General features: G+C 46.0%; 1 protein-coding gene across 1 annotated transcript in view; it reads left to right on the top strand.

Moving 5' to 3' along the window:
* The first annotated feature begins 298 nt into the window (after positions 1-298).
* The window catches only part of PLXND1 (plexin D1), a 208,835-nt gene continuing 187,503 nt past the window's right edge, over positions 299-21,630 (top strand). Inside the window, exon 1 of the mRNA XM_060239643.1 lies at positions 299-1,876. Within this exon, the coding sequence (XP_060095626.1) occupies positions 377-1,876 (1,500 nt within the window). The 5' untranslated portion in view covers positions 299-376. The remainder of the gene's footprint in view (positions 1,877-21,630) is intronic.

The following is a 21,630-nucleotide window of genomic DNA, read 5'->3' as shown; positions in this document are numbered from 1 at the left end:
TATATAAAAAAGAGTAATGCAAAAGAAAAAAAGGACGTCGGAGAAGTCGGAAAGCAGCAAGAGAGGGAGAGAGCTATCAGACTTAAGGGAGGGCGCAGTTTTTCTCAGACATGCAGTTGTAACTCGGTTGGAGAGGCCGGTCCAGTAAGGAAGCTGACGATCGCTTGCAACAAAGGCTCGGGACTTCCCTCTTGGCGTTACACTGGAGCTGAGGCGTGTTAGATCCGCTGCAGGAAACAGGTTTCCCTCCCTCCCTCCCTCTCTTTCGCGCGCTCATTTATTTATTTATTTATTCCCCCTTCCCGGGCGACTGCCAAAAGCCCCGCTTGCCAAAAGAGCCTCATGCTCTGTGCCGAGCGGCAGCCCAGGAGGCAGGATGGTGCCGCCGGCTCGGAGAGGCGCTAACCAGGTGCTGTGGCCGGCTCGCCGCCGCGCTTTCTTCTGCCTCTTGCTCCTGCTGCTCCCGGCACCCGGCGGCGGGCTGGAAGTGCAGCACAAGTTCGTCTCTGCTACTGCCACCAACAACTTCGCGCTGGATCGGTCGGGCAGCAAGATTTACCTGGCGGCCGTCAACCGCCTGTACCAGCTCTCCGGTCCCAACCTGACGCTGGAGGTGGAGGAGGTGGTGGGCCCCCGAGAGGACAATCCGCTGTGCCACGCTCCGCAGCTGCCCCAGGCGTCGTGCGAGCACGCCAAGAAGCCCACGGACAACTACAACAAGCTGCTACAGCCGGACCCTGAGCAAGGCATCCTAGTGGTGTGCGGCTCGGTCTACCAGGGCTTCTGCCAGCTGCGCAGCATGGACAACATCTCCGTCGTGGCCGTCGCCTTCCCACCTGGGGCAGGTGGAGGAGACGGCGGGGGGGGAGGAGGAGGAGGCGACCAGGTCACGGTCTTCCCCAGCATGCTCAACGTGGCCGCCAATCACGCCAACGCCTCCACTGTCGGGCTGGTGCTCCAGCAGCCCGGGCAGGACACCCGGCTGCTGGTGGCGGCTACTTACACGGGCTTGGGCAGCCCCTTTTTCCCGCGCAACCAGAGCCTGGAAGACCACCGCTTCGAGAATACGCCCGAGATCGCCATCCGCGCTCTCAACGCCCGCGGCGACTTGGCACGGCTCTTCACCTTCGACATAAACCCTTCAGACGACAACATCTTCAAGATCAAACAGGGCTCTAAGGAGCGCCACCGGCTCAGCTTCGTCGGCGCTTTTCTGCACCGTGGAACCCAGCCGCCGCCAACGCTGCTTTCTCGCCCTGAGGGAGAAAAGGGCGCTCCTGGTGCATCGGCTTCCAAGGGCGGCCGTCCTGTCCTTTCTTCGCCCCTCGGCCGCCCCGTGGGCTCTTACGCCTACTTGGCCTTCAACAGCGAGGCCAACGCGCGCGAAAAGGAGAGCCACTTGCAAAGCCTGCTGGCCCGCATCTGCTTAGGGGACTCGGCAGACGCCACGACCCTCAATGGCAGCAGCGGCGGCGGCGGCGGCGGGGAGACCAAGAAGCTGACCGAGTCCTACATCCAGATGGGCCTGCAGTGTGGCAAGGCCGGGGCGGCCGGCGGCGACCTCTTCAACCGGCTGGTATCGGTCTTTCCAGCCAGCGCCGCCCTGCAGGTTAGCGCGGGAAGTCCTTCGCTGCCTCCGCTGGAGGAGTTGCTTTTCGGAGTCTTCGAGAAAGCCGGTCCCATCGGGTTTCCTGGGCCTGGCGGGCGACAGGCTCCTCCGCCCTCGGCGCTCTGTGTGTTCCGCTTCGCCGAGATCGAGGAGGCTATCAGGAGGGCCAGGCACTCGTGCTTCGTGGCGCCAGATTCTGGGCTGGTAACTGTGCTCGACAGCGTGGTGCAAGGCACGGGGCCTGCCTGCGAGAAGAGGAAAATCCAGGTAGGTCTGAGGCAGAGAGAGAATCCCTGGTGAATGTGCTGAAGCCTAGAGGTTTTTCTTGGACTTCAGTCGAGCTGAACCTCAGTCCCCTTCCAAAAGCCTGCAGTCCCAGTCCGGCTCTGGTGACATTTGTGAGTAGGGTGGCCAGACCGTCCCGGTCTCCCGGGACTTTCCCGGATCTGGCCCCCAATTCCCGGCTCCCGGGCTGGGTATACCGGGACCATTTTGAGGTCCCGGTTTAGCCAGCCAGAGAGCCGGGGGCAGCGCGCGCGGGCGGGGAAGGCGGGGAGTGAGGGAGGGAGCGACCCTGCGCGTGCGCAGATCGCCCTGCGCACGTGCAGGGACACTCCCTCCCTCACTCCCCGCCTTCCCCGCCCGCGCACGAGGGCGTCGGAAAGGCCCGCGCTGGTCGCTGGAGGGCCTCCAGCGACCACCGCGGGCCTTTCCGAGGCTTCCCGGGCCTCTTCCACCCCCCCGTGCTTCTCCGCCCGGGAGGGCGTCGGAAAGGCCCGCGCTGGTCGCTGGAGGGCCTCCAGCGACCACCGCGGGCCTTTCCGAGGCTTCCCGGGCCTCTTCCACCCCCCCCCCCCCGTGATCCTCCGCCCGGGAGGGCATCGGAAAGGCCCGCGCTGGTCGCTGGAGGGCTTCCAGCGACCACCGCGGGCCTTTCCGAGGCTTCCCGGGCCTCTTCCACCCCCCCCGTGCTCCTCCGCCCGGGAGGGCGTCGGAAAGGCCCGCGCTGGTCGCTGGAGGGCCTCCAGCGACCACCGCGGGCCTTTCCGAGGCTTCCCGGGCCTCTTCCACCCCCCCCCGTGCTCCTCCGCCCGGGAGGGCGTCGGAAAGGCCCGCGCTGGTCGCTGGAAGGCCTCCAGCGACCACCGCGGGCCTTTCCGAGGCTTTCCCGGCCTCTACCCCCCCCCCCGGTGCTGGCGGAGGCCCGGGAGGGCGTCGGAAAGGCCTCGCCGCCGCCGTAGGTAAGGGGGCCGAAAGTGGGGGGGGTCTGGCGGGAGGGGGTGGCCTGCCTTCCTTCCTTCCTTCCTTCCTTCCTTCCTTCCTTCCTTCCTTCCTTCCTTCCTTCCTTCCTTCCTTCCTTCCTTCCTTCCTTCCTTCCCTCCCTCCCTCCCTCCCTCCCTCCCTCCCTCCCTCTTTCCTTCCTTCCTTCCTTCCTTCCTTCCTTCCTTCCTTCCTTCCTTCCTTCCTTCCTTCCTTCCTTCCTTCCTTCCTTCCTTCCTTCCTCCCTCCCTCCTTCCTTTCTTCCCTTCTTCCCTCCCTCCCTTTCTCCCTTCCTTCCTTCCTTCCCTCCCTCCCTCCTTATGTTCTTATGTGACACAGAGTGTTGGACTGGATGGGCCACTGGCCTGATCCAACAGGGCTTCTCTTATGTTCTTATGTGACGCAGAGTGTTGGACTGGATGGGCCACTGGCCTGATCCAACAGGGCTTCTCTTATGTTCTTATGTGACGCAGAGTGTTGGACTGGATGGGCCACTGGCCTGATCCAACAGTGCTTCTCTTATGTTCTTATGTGACGCAGAGTGTTGGACTGGAGGGGCCACTGGCCTGATCCAACAGGGCTTCTCTTATGTTCTTACGTGACACAGAGTGTTGGACTGGATGGGCCACTGGCCTGATCCAACAGGGCTTCTCTTATGTTCTTATGTGACGCAGAGTGTTGGACTGGATGGGCCACTGGCCTGATCCAACAGGGCTTCTCTTATGTTCTTATGTGACGCAGAGTGTTGGACTGGATGGGCCACTGGCCTGATCCAACAGGGCTTCTCTTATGTGACAATACTGACTTTGGTGGACCCAAGCACTGATTCCGTGTAAGGGAGCTTTGTGTTTGTGACTGGAGTAGACAATACTGACTTTGGTGGACCCAAGCACTGATTCAGTGTAAGGGAGCTTTGTGTTTGTGTCTTCTAGTGCAATTTTGTTCTCAGATCCTGTATTTACTTCATCAGTATATGGGATAAGGCACTTTCTCAACTGTGCTGCATAATGCAGCCTATTTATTTTGTCCTGTTGGCTCTGTTGGCTCTATCTGCGCCACCTTCATCACTTTCGGGGTGTGGATCCCCCAGTGGAGTGGTCTCCCGACTCCCTCCGCCGGCTGTTTCTGATAGCCCTGCGCCCCCTCTTTCATTTGATATGTGTCCCGTGCGGGTGCCACCCTCCTGCCAGGAGATGCCGCAAAATGAGCCCCCTTGAGGCTTATGGCGGCAGGGCTCGGGGGAAGCGAGCTAGACTGCTGTTCTTTTGAGGGGTTATAGAGTGTTTCGAGCCCGTCCCTGTGGCATCGGTCCCATCATTGTGGGGCCCAGGGTGCCGGCGCAGCGGCACGCTGAAGCAGCCTGTCGGTCACTTCCAGGTTCCTGTCCTGCATCTCGACCGGTGTTATTAGTGACAGGCTGCTTCGGCGTGCCGCTGCGCCGGCCCCCTGGGTCCCACAACGATGGGACCGATGCCACAGGGACGGGCTCGAAACACTCTATAACCCCTCAAAAGAACAGCAGTCTAGCTCGCTTCCCCCGAGCCCTGCCGCCATAAGCCTCAAGGGGGCTCATTTTGCGGCATCTCCCGGCGGGAGGGTGGCACCCGCACGGGACACATATCAAATGAAAGAGGGGGCGCAGGGCTATCAGAAACAGTCGGCGGAGGGAGTCGGGAGACCACCCCACTGGGGGATCCACACCCCGAAAGTGATGAAGGTGGCGCAGATAGAGCCAACAGAGCCAACAGGACAAAATAAATAGGCTGCATTATGCAGCACAGTTGAGAAAGTGCCTTATCCCATATACTGATGAAGTATATACAGGATTTGAGAACAAAATTGTTTCCGGCGGTGATATTTGGGGGATTTTTGGGGACGTCACAGGAAGTGCTGTGAAGTCACTTCCTGTTTCCGGCAGGTGACGTGGGGGAAATGATGTCACAGGAAGTGATGCCACTTCCTGTTTCCGGTGGTGGCATGACATCACCGGAAGTGACGTCACCGGAAGTGACGTCACTTCCTGTTTCCGACGGCGCGCGCGCTCCGCGCGCCCCCCCCCCCCAGTGTCCCTGGCTGGCCTTCAGACATTATGGTCACCCTATTTGTGAGGGTTTAGAAGCAGAGTGCTTCTGACCATGCCCAAGACAGCAAGTCAGTTGTGTTAAGTGCAACCATCCTCTAGGCGAGTTTGAGGCCTGGCATGGCTTCTATTCAAATGTAGGTATTGAAGTGGGAAAGTTTTAGGCTGGGTGGGCTTTGTCTGTGGATTTGTTTAGAAATCCATAGGTGGCAAGCTATAGGTATGGTAGGGATTTTGTTGGGGACTGCTTTCATCCTATGGCAAGGTGTGGAAAGAATGATCAAGGAGGTTGATGTTCCTTCCCTACGGAGATAGGCTAAAAGGCATGGGGCTTTTTAGTTTGAGAAAAGACGACTAAAGAGAGTATGACTGATGTTTGTAAAATGATTACTTCTTTGAGAAACCAGTACATTCTGAGCAGACAATCAAAAGTCCTCATAAAATGCATGATTAAGGTACAGGATCTGCCACCATAAGATGGGGGATGACCACAGGTTTAGGTGATTTTAAATGGGGAACACAAATTGATAGCTAATATGCACTTCAGGTCAGTTAGAAACTTTCTGAGCATGCCCACAGTATTGTGATGAGGCGCATTTAGGGGCATGTGCATGTTGTAGACAAGAAGAGGGCAAACAGAAATGGCTGTTAAGGTCACTGACTGCTTCCCAAAAGGAATCTGGCAGGTCATTGTTGGAAGTAGAATGTTGGATGAGATGGACATTTGATCTGATCCGGCAAGGGTCTTCTTTTAATCTTAAGAGATAGGCCCCCCATCAAGGGTCAAAGAACTGCAGAACTGTCTGTGATCAGACTCCTAAGAGAATAACCACATCCCCTGAGAAGTGCTGCTAACTAGATAAAGGGGAATGCATGGATTAGGAAAAATGTGAGAGAGTGGAAAAGAGAAACCTCTCTAATGTTCCTTGAAGCAGTCTTATAATGGAGTGAGGCTAGTCCAGAATGTGATGTTTGGGGAAAATATACTATGTATCCCTTGACTGGATGTGACTCACCTGTATTTTGTACTTTCTGCTATGCTGGTTCTGTAAATCTTGCTCAGGCAAAATTCCCATGATAGTCAATGCTAGCATTGGATATAATATATTGTACTTAAGTGACCATCTGACTAACTTCTAAAAGTTTAGAAATTACATCAAAGGGATGTTGTAAGTCCATATAAGTATGAAAGTCAAAGACGGAAAGGACGTGTTAATTAACTCAGAAGGTCTTTTGTAGCTGGTTGTTCAGTTCCTTGTTTTGGCACTTTCCACAGAGGACCTTTTTGTATCTACTGACTGAATCCTTGACATAAGTAAATACATGGGACCCAAATTTGATTTGAAAGGTTGATATAGATTCCAGATACTAACTTTTTAAAGTCTTGATTCGCCATCCTAAATGAATGGCAATGTTTTCTTGACTTTGTGTCATTATCTCTTCTTGTGATGGTTATAATTAAGCTAAGTTTCTTGACACTGATCTCTATATATTTGTTGGCGGATGCACTATGAGGACTACATTCATGAGCTTTATCTCTAATTTGCAGTTGTCCAGCTAAAAGCATGCTCAGAGGATATTTCCACATTCTGCCCAGAACTTTACCTGAGGAATAAGTTGGTGCAGGCTGTACATTCCTTCCTTTACTCCTCTCACTTTGGAAGGAAATCAGTCACAAAAACTGGGTGATCTTGTGTTTTTGTTTGAATGCAGGGTATCACTGACCCTGCAACAGTATCCCTGGTAGAAAGTGAGTTTTAACAGTGCAATCCTAAACAGATCTACTAAGCTATCCCTTCAATGGACTTGGAAGGTTATAGTTCTTGATATGATGGCACTGTCACTTAAAATCAAGGATATCCTAAATTCAAATAAACTCAGAATTATAAGAACATCATTCCTTATCTGCTGTGAAGGGAGCAAGGGATGAGAGTGCAAAGTGGTCTGAAGTACAGTGTGTGGGGAGAAATACCACCTGATCATGTCCTAAAGTTCTGATTTGTCCATGAAGAATGGGAATGTGACTTTTGCATCTGAGTTGCTCCAACATGTTATTAGGTTTCCTGATGCAAGCAACTTTAACATATTGCATATGTTAGCAGGTATGTATTACACATTTAGTGAGCATCTTCTTGTACTCCAAAACATCTGAGACAGATACATGTACATCATCAAAATAGCATATGAAAAGCTATAGTGGCTTCTGGATGCAATATCTTTTCTTTGTGTATGCATGGTGAAATAAAGGTGTATGTTTGCTTATGGAGTACATGCTAAATGTTTGTTTTATATTTGCAAAAAAATGAAACATATGGAGTTGTTTCTAGAAGCATGGGAGGAACATGATGAGTCCAGTGATAAACTTTCCCCACAAAGTTTATTTCCATGTAGTACTGTAACACTTACCAACCCTGGATACACTGAAAAAGCAAATGGGATTTCTTTTCAGTTTACTGTGAAGCTAAATGTGCAGTAGTTATATAGGCACACATAAAGAATTGGATCCTCCCCTCTTTTATCAAGAAGTTCCTTTCTTCCCAAGTTTTCTGTTCCAAGTGAACCAGTGGTGACTCACAGTTTTGTTCTACCCTCCTCTTTCTGCTCTTTGGCTGTTTCTCTCCACACAGACAGTGAGAGAAGGAAATTGTAAGAATATGTATTCCATTACAGTAGGTCTTCCCACATTCCCCTGCATACTCATGCAGTGGGATAGTGCTCAATGTGCAGAGTTCAGAGAGATGGGGACACAGGCTGCCTTGTTCTATAGCTCTCAGAGTGAAAGTTTACTATTGTCATGATTTGTTACCAAGCGCACATAAAATGTTAATGCCAGCTGAATGTGCCTATATTCCTTTCCCCAACTTAAAATCAACTTAACAGTAGGATTATTTTGTTTTCTTGAGAAAGATACAAAGCACATTTCTACTAGAATTGTAAAACATCTGTTTGATTTAACAGGCAAGATAGACCATGAAAGTTTGGCCTCTGCTGTTTTAACTTTCTACTGGCAACGTTAGAAAGTCTTCGTTTCTGTTAACCAAAATGCATTTGGCATGGTAGATTCCATGCCGTGTTAAAATTTCTCTCTCAGTGCAATAACTCATATACACACTTTATGAACATTGAACTCTTTCATATGCACAGGTTTTCAGCTGCCAGGGAGCCCTCCACCCCAGAATAACTGCTAACTAGGTTGGTGTTTCAATTCACTCCTTAGGGGAAAATGTGCTGAATATTGTGTCCTTGTGCAGTCACAGATCCTACTGCAATGAATTTCAGCCGTGGTTCTGATTTTTACAGAGGCTGAGCTGTTGGGGTCAGCTGAGAGCCCTGGATGCTTATTCTCCTTCAGAACTGGACTGCCAGTTCTTTTAATTGTTTTAAATGGGACTTAAAGAGAAGATGGTAGACTACTGAAAGTTTTATTTGAAATACTAGACCATGCAACTAATTCTAATGTTGATGCATAGTGGTCACAGCTTTAATAACTTAAATGAGTCTAGGCACATCATATCTCTAATATGTTTTTTAAGACAGATATGTTTACATTAATTGTCATATATAGGACTGGAAAAGAAGGCACAGGCTTAAGTTTCAACATATCTTAGGGGCCAAATTGCGCATTACATACAGTTACCTGAAATTTCCCCAGAATGTTTATGTTTTAAGCAAAAAAATCTGTGTGAGGCTGCAGTTGGAAGCAGATGTTCAGTAGGTGATTATGAGGTGATGCTTGTCTTAATCCTGGCTGGAGAAATAATATGGGTATCCGGGGGGGGGGGGTTGTAGAAAAGGCTCAGTAGAAACTCATTTGCATATTAGGTCACACCTCTTGATGTCACCATTGTTCCACATAGGGCTTTTTTGTAGAAAAAGCCCAACAGGAACTCATTTGCATATTAGGTCACACCCTCTGATGCTGGGCCAGCAGGAACTGCGTTCCTGCTCAATTAAAGCCCTGTGGACACCTGTTTTTTTTTAGTAGTTGGAACAAAAATGGCCTGGTGGAATTTTAAGTAGGAGAAAAAGAAAAGGAATTAGATTGTCTTTCCTCTGCTGCTTTTCAGGCAGATTCCTGCAACTTTTTTTTTTTAAAGGAAAAAAAAGTCTGAGGAAAGTTATGTGTGTAATTTGGCCCTCAGTCTAAAGCTTGGATTTAAAAAGGAATAATCAGTTTGAAGTTTAAGTTTTACATACTGTTGTGAGATGTGAGTAAATTTGCGTGCAAGTGCAGCCGTTTTGAGATTAAGTTGGTTATGTTAAGAAGTATTTTAAAGCTCCAAAATGCTTTAGGGTCATTCTTACAGTATATGGCCCATCATTTTTCATTCGAACCTAGAGCCTGAAGGCTGGTATACTAAGAGATTTATTTGAAAGTAGGTTCCATGGATATTAATGGGACCTATTTCCAATTCAATTGGTTTAGGAGCTGAATATAAGTTACTGTGAGGCCTTTGAAAGTAACACCCGTAAAATTTAATAGATTTAAGAGCAGAACTCAGTATCTCATCTAGTTGTCATAGCAATTAGAAATTCTTTGACAATTACACAGTTTCACATGCAGGAGTCCTTAGCTTGTTTTCAATACCTGGAAGAATCACATTATTAGAATACAAATGCTGGCTTGTGAGATTTTGTAGAAAGTGGAGGGATGTCTGCTACCAAGAACCGGAGCCACATTTGTATTTCAGCAATGAGAGGCTTTGAGAATACCCCTTTATATTCTTTCAACCATTGAAAATGGAAGTTTTAGTAGGCAATATAGGCAGCTCAATCCTAATACTCCACCTCCATGATGGCATGGTCCTGGCTTACCACTAGTCTATACAATGTACCTTCTGCAAGGGGGTAAATATATGAAAGAAACACCCTTCAATAAAGCACAGAAAACATAGCAGTTGCACTGGAGTCCATAGCAACAACACTAGAAGCCTCCAGTCATGGAATGGATTGCTGATTAAACCCTCATGACAGGTAGATGGAGACAGTCAGTATGCGTGTTAGTACAGCCACTCGGTCTCCCCAACATCAGGCTGCCACTGCTCATATGCAGAACACACCTTTCGTTCCTTTCATTGGTCTCTTCTGTGTAGGAGGGTGATGAGTTGGCTTCAAGCAGGCATGGCCACATCATTACATAGCAGTTCATTGTCACCGTGGGGTTTTGCTCCTGGGACGCAATAAGAGGCTTACAGTGCAATCCTAAGAGCACTTTCATGGGAGCAAGCCTCATTGAATATACCTTAGAATTCAGAGTAGATCTGCTTAGGATTGCTCTGCAAGTCATCTGTAGCAAAATGTATAGTAGAGCTACTGACAGTCATCTAGGACTGTAGAACAAAGCAGTAGATAAGTGCACCCTTTAAGACCAACTAAGTTTTATTCAGGATGTAAGCTTTCGCATGCTCTTAAGCAGACTTGAAGTCTGTTTAAGAGCATACGAAAGCTTACATTCTGAATAAAACTTAGTTGGTCCTAAAGGTGCACTTGTCTACTGCTTTGTTCTATTGCTTCAGACCAACACGGCTGTCTACTGGAATCTATCTAGGACTGTAGTTTTGCTTCCTGTGCCTCCCACTTGCAAGTGCTAATAGTGCAGTGATAACGTGCCAGCATATCTTCAGGTCCCACCTCACCCCCATTTCTTCACTGCATACTTACTCCTAGCAACTGTTGAGGGAGGTAAGGTTGTTGAAGAAAAACCCACTGTAAATATATGGGAGAACAGTTACAGCAGTCACAGTCTGCTTATCTGTATGGGGTACCTTGCCCTTGCACCTTCAGCTGGATGAGTGGGAACTCTCATTTTGTTTCCCATGTCCCCTGGATCTAAGCAAAGCAGTCTTAGCAATATACTACAGCAATGTCTGTTCTTCCCTTAAACTGTTTGTGCAAAGTGATCCCTTTTGTGCAAAGGATCTTTGTGACATGGAATCAGGTTTACCTCATTTCGTACATACTGTCATCTGCCCTCTGGGTTTTCTGGCTGTGGATTATATGGAGGACTCTGATAGGCAACAGACTGAGTTACTATCAAGGGCTAGAAGCAAGGTGGGAGACTCTTCATGTGAGTGTTTAAAACTGCACCAGGATTCTTGCTGATCTGTTATGTCGTACTAGGGACATGACTGGGGCTGTAGGTTTAGGATGCCAACACATCCTGACATAACACAAGTTTACCAGGTGCTGGTGTTACACTGGTGCTGGGGGGGAGCAAGAGTGGGAGGGCTTCTGAAGCCTTCTCCCCAGTGGACCTCCTGATGGCTCCCGAGTTTTGGCCACTGTGTGACACAGAGTGTTGGACTGGATGGGCCATTGGCCTGATCCAACATGGCTTCTCTTGTGTTCTGTTATGTTCTTATGTTCACTCTCCATCTCAGCACCTACATAGCTTGGCGCTGGCCTATCTCCAGATATGCTGGTGTATCTTCAGGATATGCCACTGTAAGGCTTATTGCCAACTTAAGCCATTCAGAAACAAGGCTTAGGATACTGCTGTAAAACTATTAAGATATAACATTAAAATGTTAACATTATTAGCAACCAAACACAGTCTTCTGAAACTTTCCCACCATTTGAAATGAAAACATTAAAATAGTTACACATACACTGTCTGTGGAGAGAGAGAGAGAGAAGGATGATGCTGAAGAGATCATAAATTGTAAATAAACAGGAGTCAAAAAATGTTTACCTGAAATGGGATAAAACATGTTGGGAACCTCAGTATATTCTAGGGAAAAGTGACCAGTACTAGTTTGTACTAGTTTGGCCTCTGCCCACTTTAACCTGGTGGGTGGGTTTTTCCATCGCTAAAATATTCCAGTCCACTGATTCTTACAGGAGAGAACCTGCTTTGCAATGGCATTAATTTGACCGCATTTAAAAGATATGACTCTAAGTCTTTCTGAGTGGCATACTGTGCCTTTATATCAACAACAAAAAGTAGGCATAACACTGGGTCCTTGGAAACATAGTCCCCAGCAATCTTCCTCATTTTGAACAAAATAACATTCCCCAACATATGAAATATCAGAGCAACTCCATTATGTGCAGTAGAATGTACCTTTGTTCCTACAACCCCTCCACCATTGACCAGTTACATGCAATATAGCACACTGAGATGGGCAGAGGCTTATTGGTAGAGCATCTGCTTTGCATGCAGAAGGTCCCAAGTTCAGTCCCTGGCATCTCCAGCTAAAAAGGACAAGGAAGTCAGTGACATGAAAAACTCCTTGAAACCAGGAGAACTGATGCATTTAGAATGCACTGTGCAATGAGAGTATTGTGAGTGCTCTGTTATCAGGGGTGGTTACAAGAGCTTGAGATTTCACATTTGTAGCACCTCATGATGGAACTCCTCGGCCTGGGATGCTCTCTTGGCACTTTCCCTACTGGCTTTCAGGTAGCAGGTGAAACCCTTTTCATTTCAAAGAACATTGAATTGAATTATGCTTTTTTTTTTTGGTGAGCATGTTCTATCTTTTTATCCCTCTTTTTTAAAAATTGTGCACCACTCAATGAGCTCTGTTGTGCAGTCCCATTTGTGCATTAAATAAATCTGTAAAAACAGTATAGTTTAACAGGTTCAGTATCATGAGTAAGCATGACTTCAATTCAGAAATTATTTCTTCTTCTAGAGGAGCTTTATGGAGTTCTATTGCTGAAGTCTGTAGAGAGATATGAGCGACCCTGAGTGTGTCCTGAGTAAGGCTTCTGTAATAGAAGTTCCAGTAGCTTCCAAGTAATGTGATGAATAGGGTATGCAGCCTGAAGGACTGTGACTCTGTGGTAGAGCATATGATTTGCATTCTGGTTGGATCTTTGGCGTTTCATTGGTTCATATGGCTGCCTGAGAACCTGTAGATCATCTACCAGTCAGAGTAGACAATGCTGAGCTAGACGAACTAATGGTCTGATTCTTTATAAGACAGTTTCATACGTTTATATATGGCACTGGATATTACAGTGAAAAACTTCTGTTTTAGCTGCAGCAGCTACATCAGTACATGGCACAGGACAGAGATAGGTCTGCCCTGTTGGACTGTAAAGAGAGTCACTCTTATACAATAATGGGAAGTCACCTTTCCTGCCTCTGTGATGCTCTGATAGAGTCAATTTGGTGTAGTGGTTAAGTGTGTGGACTCTTTCCTGGGAGAACTGGGTTTGAGTCCTCACTCCTCCACTTGCAGCTGCTGGAATGGCCTTGGGTTAGCCATAGCTCTCATAGGAGTTGTCCTTGAAAGGGCAGCTGCTGTAAGAGCTCTCTTAGCCCCACATACCTCACAGGGTGTCTGTTGTGGGAGGGGAAGGTAAAGGAGATTGTGACCGCTTTGAGACTCTGAGATTCAGAGTAAAGGGCGGGATATAAATCCAATATCTTCTTCTTCTGATAGAACCTTTAAGGTATTTTGCAGGGGCACGAAAGCCATCAGGGGGTCAGGGCCTCGTTCACCTTTCTGTTGGCCCTTGCTTGCATTCCATGGAGGTGTATTTCCTTTAATCACAGCTAAGCCAACCTCTAGTGCGAGATCTTTGGTCCTTTACATTTTTATCATTCCTTTCCTTCCAGGAGCTCAAGGTGTCATACCTAGTTCTTTTCATTCTCTGTTTCATCCTCACAATAACCCTTTGACGTAGCTTAGGTGGAGAGAATCTGTCTGGTCAGGATGACCATGAAACTTTCTGACAGAATGGGGATTTGAAGCCAGGTCCCCCAGATCTTAATTTAACACTATACTATACCACATTACCCTGATTTAGTTCTGGATCTTGTGCTGTGCTACATATGAGCAGCAGAGTGCAAGATCAAGCAGTTAGACGTTGATGCACAAGTGGACTACATTAAAACCAGACATATTGAAGTTAGCTAGAATGTTTTGGAGGAAGAGGGTTTTGAACATTACAACCTATATTACTTCAGGCTTTTTAAAAGAAAAAAAATCCACATTCTCAGCATGCTCTGGTTCTCTGATCTGTTAGAATAACCATGTTATTAGTACAAAGCCTGCTTCATTGGGTGAAGAGCATTATGTTTTGAAAGTCTTTTGATGGTTTTTGGATTGAAGATTTTGCAATGCTCAGTGTGGAGTAAGCTAGTTTTGTTTTCTGTTTTCTAATTTTTTTTGTCCCATTATCTTGAATTCTGAGTTTCCAGAACTGGTGACCAGGTTCACTGGAAGCCCCTTTGTCCACTGTCCACTTGAAAAGAGAGCTTTTCATTTTTATCCCCATTTTTCTTAATGATCATGATTACCAGTGAGCTAACAAACTGCTTTTACGAACATATATATGAACATATGAAGCTGCCTTATACTGAATCAGACCCCCGGTCCATCAAAGTCAGTATTGTCTACTCAGACTGGCAGCGACTCTCCAGGATCTCAAGGTGAGGTTTTTCACACCTATTTGCCTGGACCCTTTTTAGTTGGAGATGCCGGAGATTGGACCTGGGACCTTCTGCTTACCAAACAGATGCTTTACCACTGAGCCACCGTCCCTCCCCTTTGATGTCTTTTATTTCTGAATCCTTGAGCTGCTGCAGAAAAGGGGGAATTGTAATGTTGTGTTTCTTTGCATTGAAGTGTCTTACATAACTTTTCACCTTTGAAACAATAAAATATTCTAATTCATTTATGTTCCAGCTCTAAATGCACAGCAGGAAAATATATTGTAACAGCAGCTGTCATGGTGTTGCAGTTAAGGGTTTATCTTCCTTTCTCTTATGTACCATTTTTCAGCAGTCAGGGAGTTTCTGAGTTTTTCTTTGCCCACACACAATATAAGTGCATGCATTCTAAAAAAGAAAAATAACCCTGTAGATTAGTTTATTTTGCCTAATTAATTGCAAAGAGTAATAGATCTTCATCAAAATCATTTTAGGATAAAGCAGAGATCTTCAACTGGATGGCAGTCTTTGCATTGGATTAAATATTACAGAAGAGAGAAGGAATGAAGCATCCAGTGTAGTTTATTTTCTCTTAGCAGGGATTCAAGACAGCAAAAATAAAGAGCTAATACACTGACCCCAAACATTGGCGATCAGCATGCAATAGGGGCATTCATCCCACACAAAGTTCTGCTTGACGAGAATGAAGAGAATGCGCGAACCCAGCTAATTATAAAAATGTGAGAAAACTGTTCATTTTCCCCAGCAGGGGTCAAAGCAGCTCAGGAGTGGCTTTTTAAAATCAGAACAGTTAAATTTCTCTAATGTGGCCAATGCTGAGTCTCTTGGGCAGTTTCAGATGGGGAAAATGATACCTGGAGGGCGGAGGCTTAAGCCCCCTCTCCCCGTGTGCCGCAGTCCAGTTGTATATCGAGCAGGTGCGCACCTAAGTAATTAGGTTACAAACTTGGAACACGCAGAACTTGTCTGTTGACAGGGCACTCAGGGTACTTGATGACTTTGTAACATGTGATTAGGCCTAACAGCCAAGAGAGATCAATGTCACTTCTCCTATAGTCTACACTTAGTGTCTGGAGTCATATTTGAATACCTGCTGTTTCTAATTTTTACAAAATATATTCATATAAACTCCTGGAAATCAATGGGGCCATTCCTGTTATGCAATGTTTCTTTCCTGAGTAATGGATTATTAATAGCTAGCATCTATGGAAGACAATATTTTGGGTGTTTTTGTTTTGTTTAATTAATCAGGAATAATTTCTATCCCTAATTCTCTATGCACTGGCATTAAAGTGAATTAGAAAATGAGGGGGGGAGTGAAAGTCCACCTTTTTACACCTGTGTAATTTTTTTCTGGAATTACTTACAAGGCTGTTTAGTGTTTAAGGGATCTTTGTTGATATTTCATCTGTTTTAATCTTGAAAATGTTTTCCAATGGCATATCCAAACAATGAATTTAGTCTTGCCAGTCCCCGGGTCCCAGTGGGGGATCTCCTGGTTTTTCAAGCTCCTCCCCACTGCCTGCCAGCTGGCCGACAGGGGGAAGCTCCACCCCAAAAGTCACCATGTGCCTTTCCACTTTGGAAGGTTTAGAAGAAGCTGGGGAACTCCTTGTGTTTTGGAAGGTGTGTTTGCCTTTAAATCTCAGCTAGAGGAGGCTGTATAGGAGTGAGGCTAGCAGGCGGAGCAAAGTGGGTCTTCCTGGTGAGTCTGTGAAGCTATGATAAAGGAAGGAGCCCAGTCCTTCCATTTGTTTTGCATTAATTTCAGAAGTCATTTGCATAGTAAAATAGATAATAAAGAGTAAACTAGAACCTTTAATTTCTCAGTGCTAGTCTGAAGAAGCAGGTGGTTACATTCAAAAACTCTCATGAGTAAATTGCTCCAGTGAGATCACAAAAGTGTGAGCTTGCAAAACTGTGTTTATTTTGTCTGCTTTGTATGTGTGTGTGTTCAATTTTATTTAGTGGAAGGGCAGCCAGCTGCTGGGGACAAGGAAATGTCGACTGTATTCAGGGGAACTGGACTGCTGTATTTTTATTTATTTTAGGGAATGGGGAAAGTCTCCTGATTCCACCTCCAAAGTTCCGCCGGGATCAAACACAGGTCGTGAGCAGAGAGTTCAGATTGCAGTACTGCAGCTTTACCACTCTGTGCCATGGGGCATATAAAGTGAGGTAAAGTTAAAAGCCATATTTTGGTCTACTGGTAGAAGATGGATAATGAAATAGGGCAGGGGTGGCCAACGGTATCTCTCCAGATGTTTTTTTGCCTACAACTCCCTTCAGCCCCAGCCAGCATGGCCAATGGCTGGGGCTGATGGGAGTTGTAGCAAAAACATCTGGAGAGCTACCGTTGGCCACCCCTGAAATAGGGGATTGAATTGTATGAGAAAGAAGAGAGAGAGAGAAAGAGAAAGAAAGAGAGAGGAAGGATGGAAGGACCATTATTCTTTGTTGGGCATCTTCAGGACAACATTTTTTCCTTTGCTTGATTTATGTTTGTGAATAAACAGATTGAAATTAGAATGAGTTATTGGTTGGAATATTGCGGCAATGCTACTGCTTAGCCTTGTTTGCTGATGAGATAAACTATTATACTGGAGATAGAACAGTCTGAAAATTGCTTTAAGTAAGGAGCCATGCAGTGTTATCTTGTCAGTGTGGTGAATCATCTCTCTGTGAATGTCTTCTGTTCAGCTGGGGGTAATATTTAGATTTCTTGGTTGCATGGGTAAAGCTTGTTCACTTGGGTCTTGACCATAGCATTAGAACCCTTGCAGGAATTGCTGATGGTGGGTGGCTTTGTAGGAAAGATCATGTGATTGACTTTTGCCCTTGTGGTTGTGTTATATAAGCATTTTCTGAGCTACACAAAAGCCCGACAGGGACAGTCCTGCATGAAGGATTTAAAGATCTTAGATCTGACATAAAACAGTAATACAAAAGGGAATAAATATTGCACACCGTCTGATTTAAGAGGGTGTATGGTAGAATCCGCCTTTACCTGGATGGCCTGTACTAGCCTGATCTAATCTGGTCTTGGAAGGTAAGCGAGGTTTGGCCCTGATTAGTACTTGGATGGGAAACCACCTAGAAAATTCCGGGTTGCATTTCTTTTCTTGAAAACCCTTTGGGATTGCCATAAATTGGCTGTAACGTGGAGGAGGAGGAGAAGCCAAATGTTGTTAGATCTTGGAAGCTAAGCAGAATTGGTCCTGGTTAGTACTTGACAGGAGAAATCCAGGGTTGCTCACAGAGGCAGGCAATGGCAAACTGCTTCTGAATGTTTCTTGTCTTGAACACCCTCCTATTTGTTGGCTGTGACTTGATGGCACTTTCTAGCACCATGGTAGGATCCACTACTGATGCCACTTCTGATACTATGTTGTTCATACCAATCTGTGTTGAATTTCTTGTGGTATAGTTGTGCATTTGTGCAGTAAACAAACAAGAGTGTACATAGTGTGCATTGTGCAGGATTATTTATACTGTAGTATGTATCTGGTTCTTGTAGCCAATCATCTAGTAGTGTATACTTTGACCATCATAATGTAACCGATTAATGTTCCTTCTCTTGAGTAGGACATGGATTGCTGTAAGTAAAGATGTATTCATAAGAACATAAGAGAAGCCATGTTGGATCAGGCCAATGGCCCATCCAGTCCAACACTTTGTATCACACAGTGGCCTCTCTCTCTCTCTCTCTCTATATATATATATGTATGTATGTAAATGTATGTATGTATTTATACACACATACTGTGACTAATAGCCACTGATGGACCTCTGCTCCATATTTTTATCCAATCCCCTCTTGAAGCTGGCTATGCTTGTAGCCGCCACCACCTCCTGTGGCAGTGAATTCCACATGTTAATCACCCTTTGGGTGAAGAAGTACTTCCTTTTATCCGTTTTAACCTGACTGCTCAGCAAATTCATTGAATACCCACGAGTTCTTGTATTGTGAGAAAGGGAGAAAAGGACTTCTTTCTCTACTTTCTCCATCCCATGCATAACCTTGTAAACCTCTATCATGTCACCCTGCAGTCGACGTTTCTCCAAGCTAAAGAGCCCCAAGCGTTTTAACCTTTCTTCATAGGGAAAGTGTTCCAAACCTTTAATCATTCTAGTTGCCCTTTTCTGGACTTTTTCCAATGCTATAATATCTTTTTTGAAGTGCGGTGACCAGAATTGCACACAGTACTCCAAATGAGACCGCACCATCGATTATACAGGGGCATTATGATACTGGCTGATTTGTTTTCAATTCCCTTCCTAATAATTCCCAGCATGGCGTTGGCCTTTTTTATTGCAATCGCACACTGACTTGACTTTTTCAGTGTGTTATCTACCACGACTCCAAGATCTCTCTCTTGGTCAGTCTCTGCCAGTTCACAACCCATCAACCTGTATTTGTAGCTGGGATTCTTAGCCCCAATGTGCATTACTTTGCACTTGGCCACATTGAACCTTATCTGCCACGTTGATGCCCACTCACCCAGCCTCAACAGATCTCTTTGGAGTGCCTCACAATCCTCTCTGGTTCTCACCACCCTGAACAATTTTGTGTCATCTGCAAACCTGGCCACTTTACTACTTACTCCCAACTCCAGATCATTAATGAACAAGTTAAAGAGCATGGGACCCAGTACTGAGCCCTGCGGCACCCCACTGCTTACCGTCTTCCACTGCGAAGACTGCCCATTTATACTCACTCTCTGCTTCCTATTAATTAGCCAGTTTTTGATCCACAAGAGGACCTGTCCTTCTACTCCGTGACTCTCGAGCTTACTAAGGAGGCTTTGATGAGGAACTTTATCAAAAGCTTTCTGGAAGTCAAGGTAAACAACATCTATTGGGTCCCCTTTATCCACATGCTTGTTCACCCCCTCAAAGAACTGTAACAGGTTAGTGAGGCAAGATCTTACCTTATAGAACCCATGCTGAGTCTTCCTCAATAACTTATGTTCATCAGTGTGCCTACTCATTCTGTCCTTGATAACGGTTTCTACCAACTTTCCCAGTATTGAAGTCAGACTGACTGGCCTGTAATTTCCCGGATCTCCTCTGGAACCCTTTTTAAAGATGGGGGTGACATTTGCTACCTTCCAGTCCTCTGGAACGGAGGCAGATTTTAATGAAAGATTACATATTTTTGTCAGGAGATCCACAAGTTCAACTTTGAGTTCTTTCAGAACTCTTGGATGTATGCCATCTGGACCTGGTGACTCATTAGTTTTTAATTCGTCAATCAGTTGTAGGACCTCCTCTCTTGTCACCTCAATCTGACTCAGGTCTTTCAGCACCCCTTCCAAAATTAGTGGTTTTGGAGCAGGCAAACACTTCTCATCTTCCACAGTGAAGACGGAGGAAAAAAATGCATTCAGCTTCTCAGCCATTTCCCTATCCTCCTTCAGTAATTCTTTGACCCCTTGGTCATCCAAGGGCCCCACTGCCTCCCTGGCTGGTTTTCTGCTTCTAATATATTTGAAGAAATTTTTATTGTTGGTCTTTATGTTTTTTGCAATATGCTCCTCATAGTCCCTTTTTGCCTGCCTGATCACAGTCTTGCATTTGGTTTGCCACAGCCTGTGTTCCCTTTTATTAATCTCACTCGGACTAGCTTTCCACCGCTTAAAGGAGTCCTTCTTACCTTTTACAGCTTCCATTACTTTGTTTGTTAACCATGCAGGCCTTCTCTTATACCTGTTTGTGCCTTTCCTAACTTGTGGTATATATTTTATCTGAGCTTCTAGGATTGTAGTTTTAAATAGCCTCTAGGCTTCCCCAATTATTTATTATTTTATTTATTTATTTTATTCGATTTATATCCCGCCCTACCCCACTGAGGCGGGCTCAGGGCGGCTCACAACACAAAAGCTAACAAGAATCAGTTTAAAAATCAAGAGTTTGGACTGTATTTACCTTTCCTTTCCATTTCCTCTTCACATACGTCTTCATCTCAGAGAATTTACCCCTTTTAAAGTTAAACATGGTTGTGTTGGTCTTTTGGGGCAACTCTCTATTTATACAAATGGTGAAATCAATAACGTTATGGTAACTGCTCCCAAGCGGTGCGATCACTTTTACATCTCTCACCAAGTCTTTGGCATTACTTAGGACCAAATACAGGATCACCCCACCCCTGGTAGGTTCTGTGACCATCTGCTCCATAGCACAGTCATTGAGAGCATCTAGAAACTCAATTTCTTTCTCTCAACCTGAACACATATTGACCCAATCAATCTGCAGGTAGTTAAAATCACCTATTACAACTCAGTTTTTACGTTTAGCCGCTGTCTTTAATCCTTCCATCATATTATAATCATCCTCTATCTTTTGATTTGGTGGGCGATAACAAACTCCCATAGTTAAATTTCCTTTGGGGCCCTCTATTTCAACCCAAAGCATTTCTAGAAGGGAATCTAATTCTTTTACCTCAGTCTTACTGGACTGTATACCCTCTCTGACATATAGAGCCACCCCACCTCCAGCCCTTCCCTCCCTATCCTTCCAATATAACTTATATCCAGGAATCACCGTGTCCCGCTGATTCTCCTCATTCCACCAAGTTTCTGAAATTCCCACAATGTCTATGTTTTCCCTCAACACTAAACATTCCAACTCACCAATTTTACTTCGAACACTTCTAGCATTTGTATACAAACATCTATAATTTCCCAGGCAAGTTAGGCCCGCAACCTTCCTCCTGCTGCCTCGAGACTTTGGCAGGCAGCCCATACTGTTTGTCACCATCTCAGTGGACAACTCTGATCCATTACTTGGTAGAAAAGTAACAGTTAACCCTTCAACTCTTTGAGATGAGTCCTCCCGAACCAGAGACATTTCATCTCCTGTCAGCTTTCCCCCAAGATTTAGTTTAAAAACTGCTCTGTCATCTTTTTGATTTTAAGCGCCAGCAGCTTGGTTCCATCTGGGGACAAGTGGAGACCGTACAGCTCCCGCTTGTTCCAGAAAGCATCCCAGTGCCTAACAAACTTAAACCCTTCCTCCCTACACCATCGACTCATCCACACATTGAGACTTCTAATTTGTGCCTGTCTCTCCAGCTTTCACGTAGATAAGGTAGCACTTCTGAGAAGGCTACCTTGGAGGTCCTGGCCTTAAGTCTCCTGCCTAGCAGCCTAAATTTTTCCTCCAGGACCTCACGACTGCATTTCCCCACATCGTTGGTACCAACATGCACCAAAACCACTGGCTCCTCCCCAGCACTGTCTATCAGCTTATCTACAACATACTTAATGTCCACTA

Source organism: Heteronotia binoei, chromosome 5 (assembly GCF_032191835.1).
Source record: "Heteronotia binoei isolate CCM8104 ecotype False Entrance Well chromosome 5, APGP_CSIRO_Hbin_v1, whole genome shotgun sequence".
NCBI lineage: Eukaryota > Metazoa > Chordata > Lepidosauria > Squamata > Gekkonidae > Heteronotia > Heteronotia binoei.
Note: the sequence above shows the minus strand (reverse complement) of the source record. Positions and strands in the feature narration are given on the sequence as shown.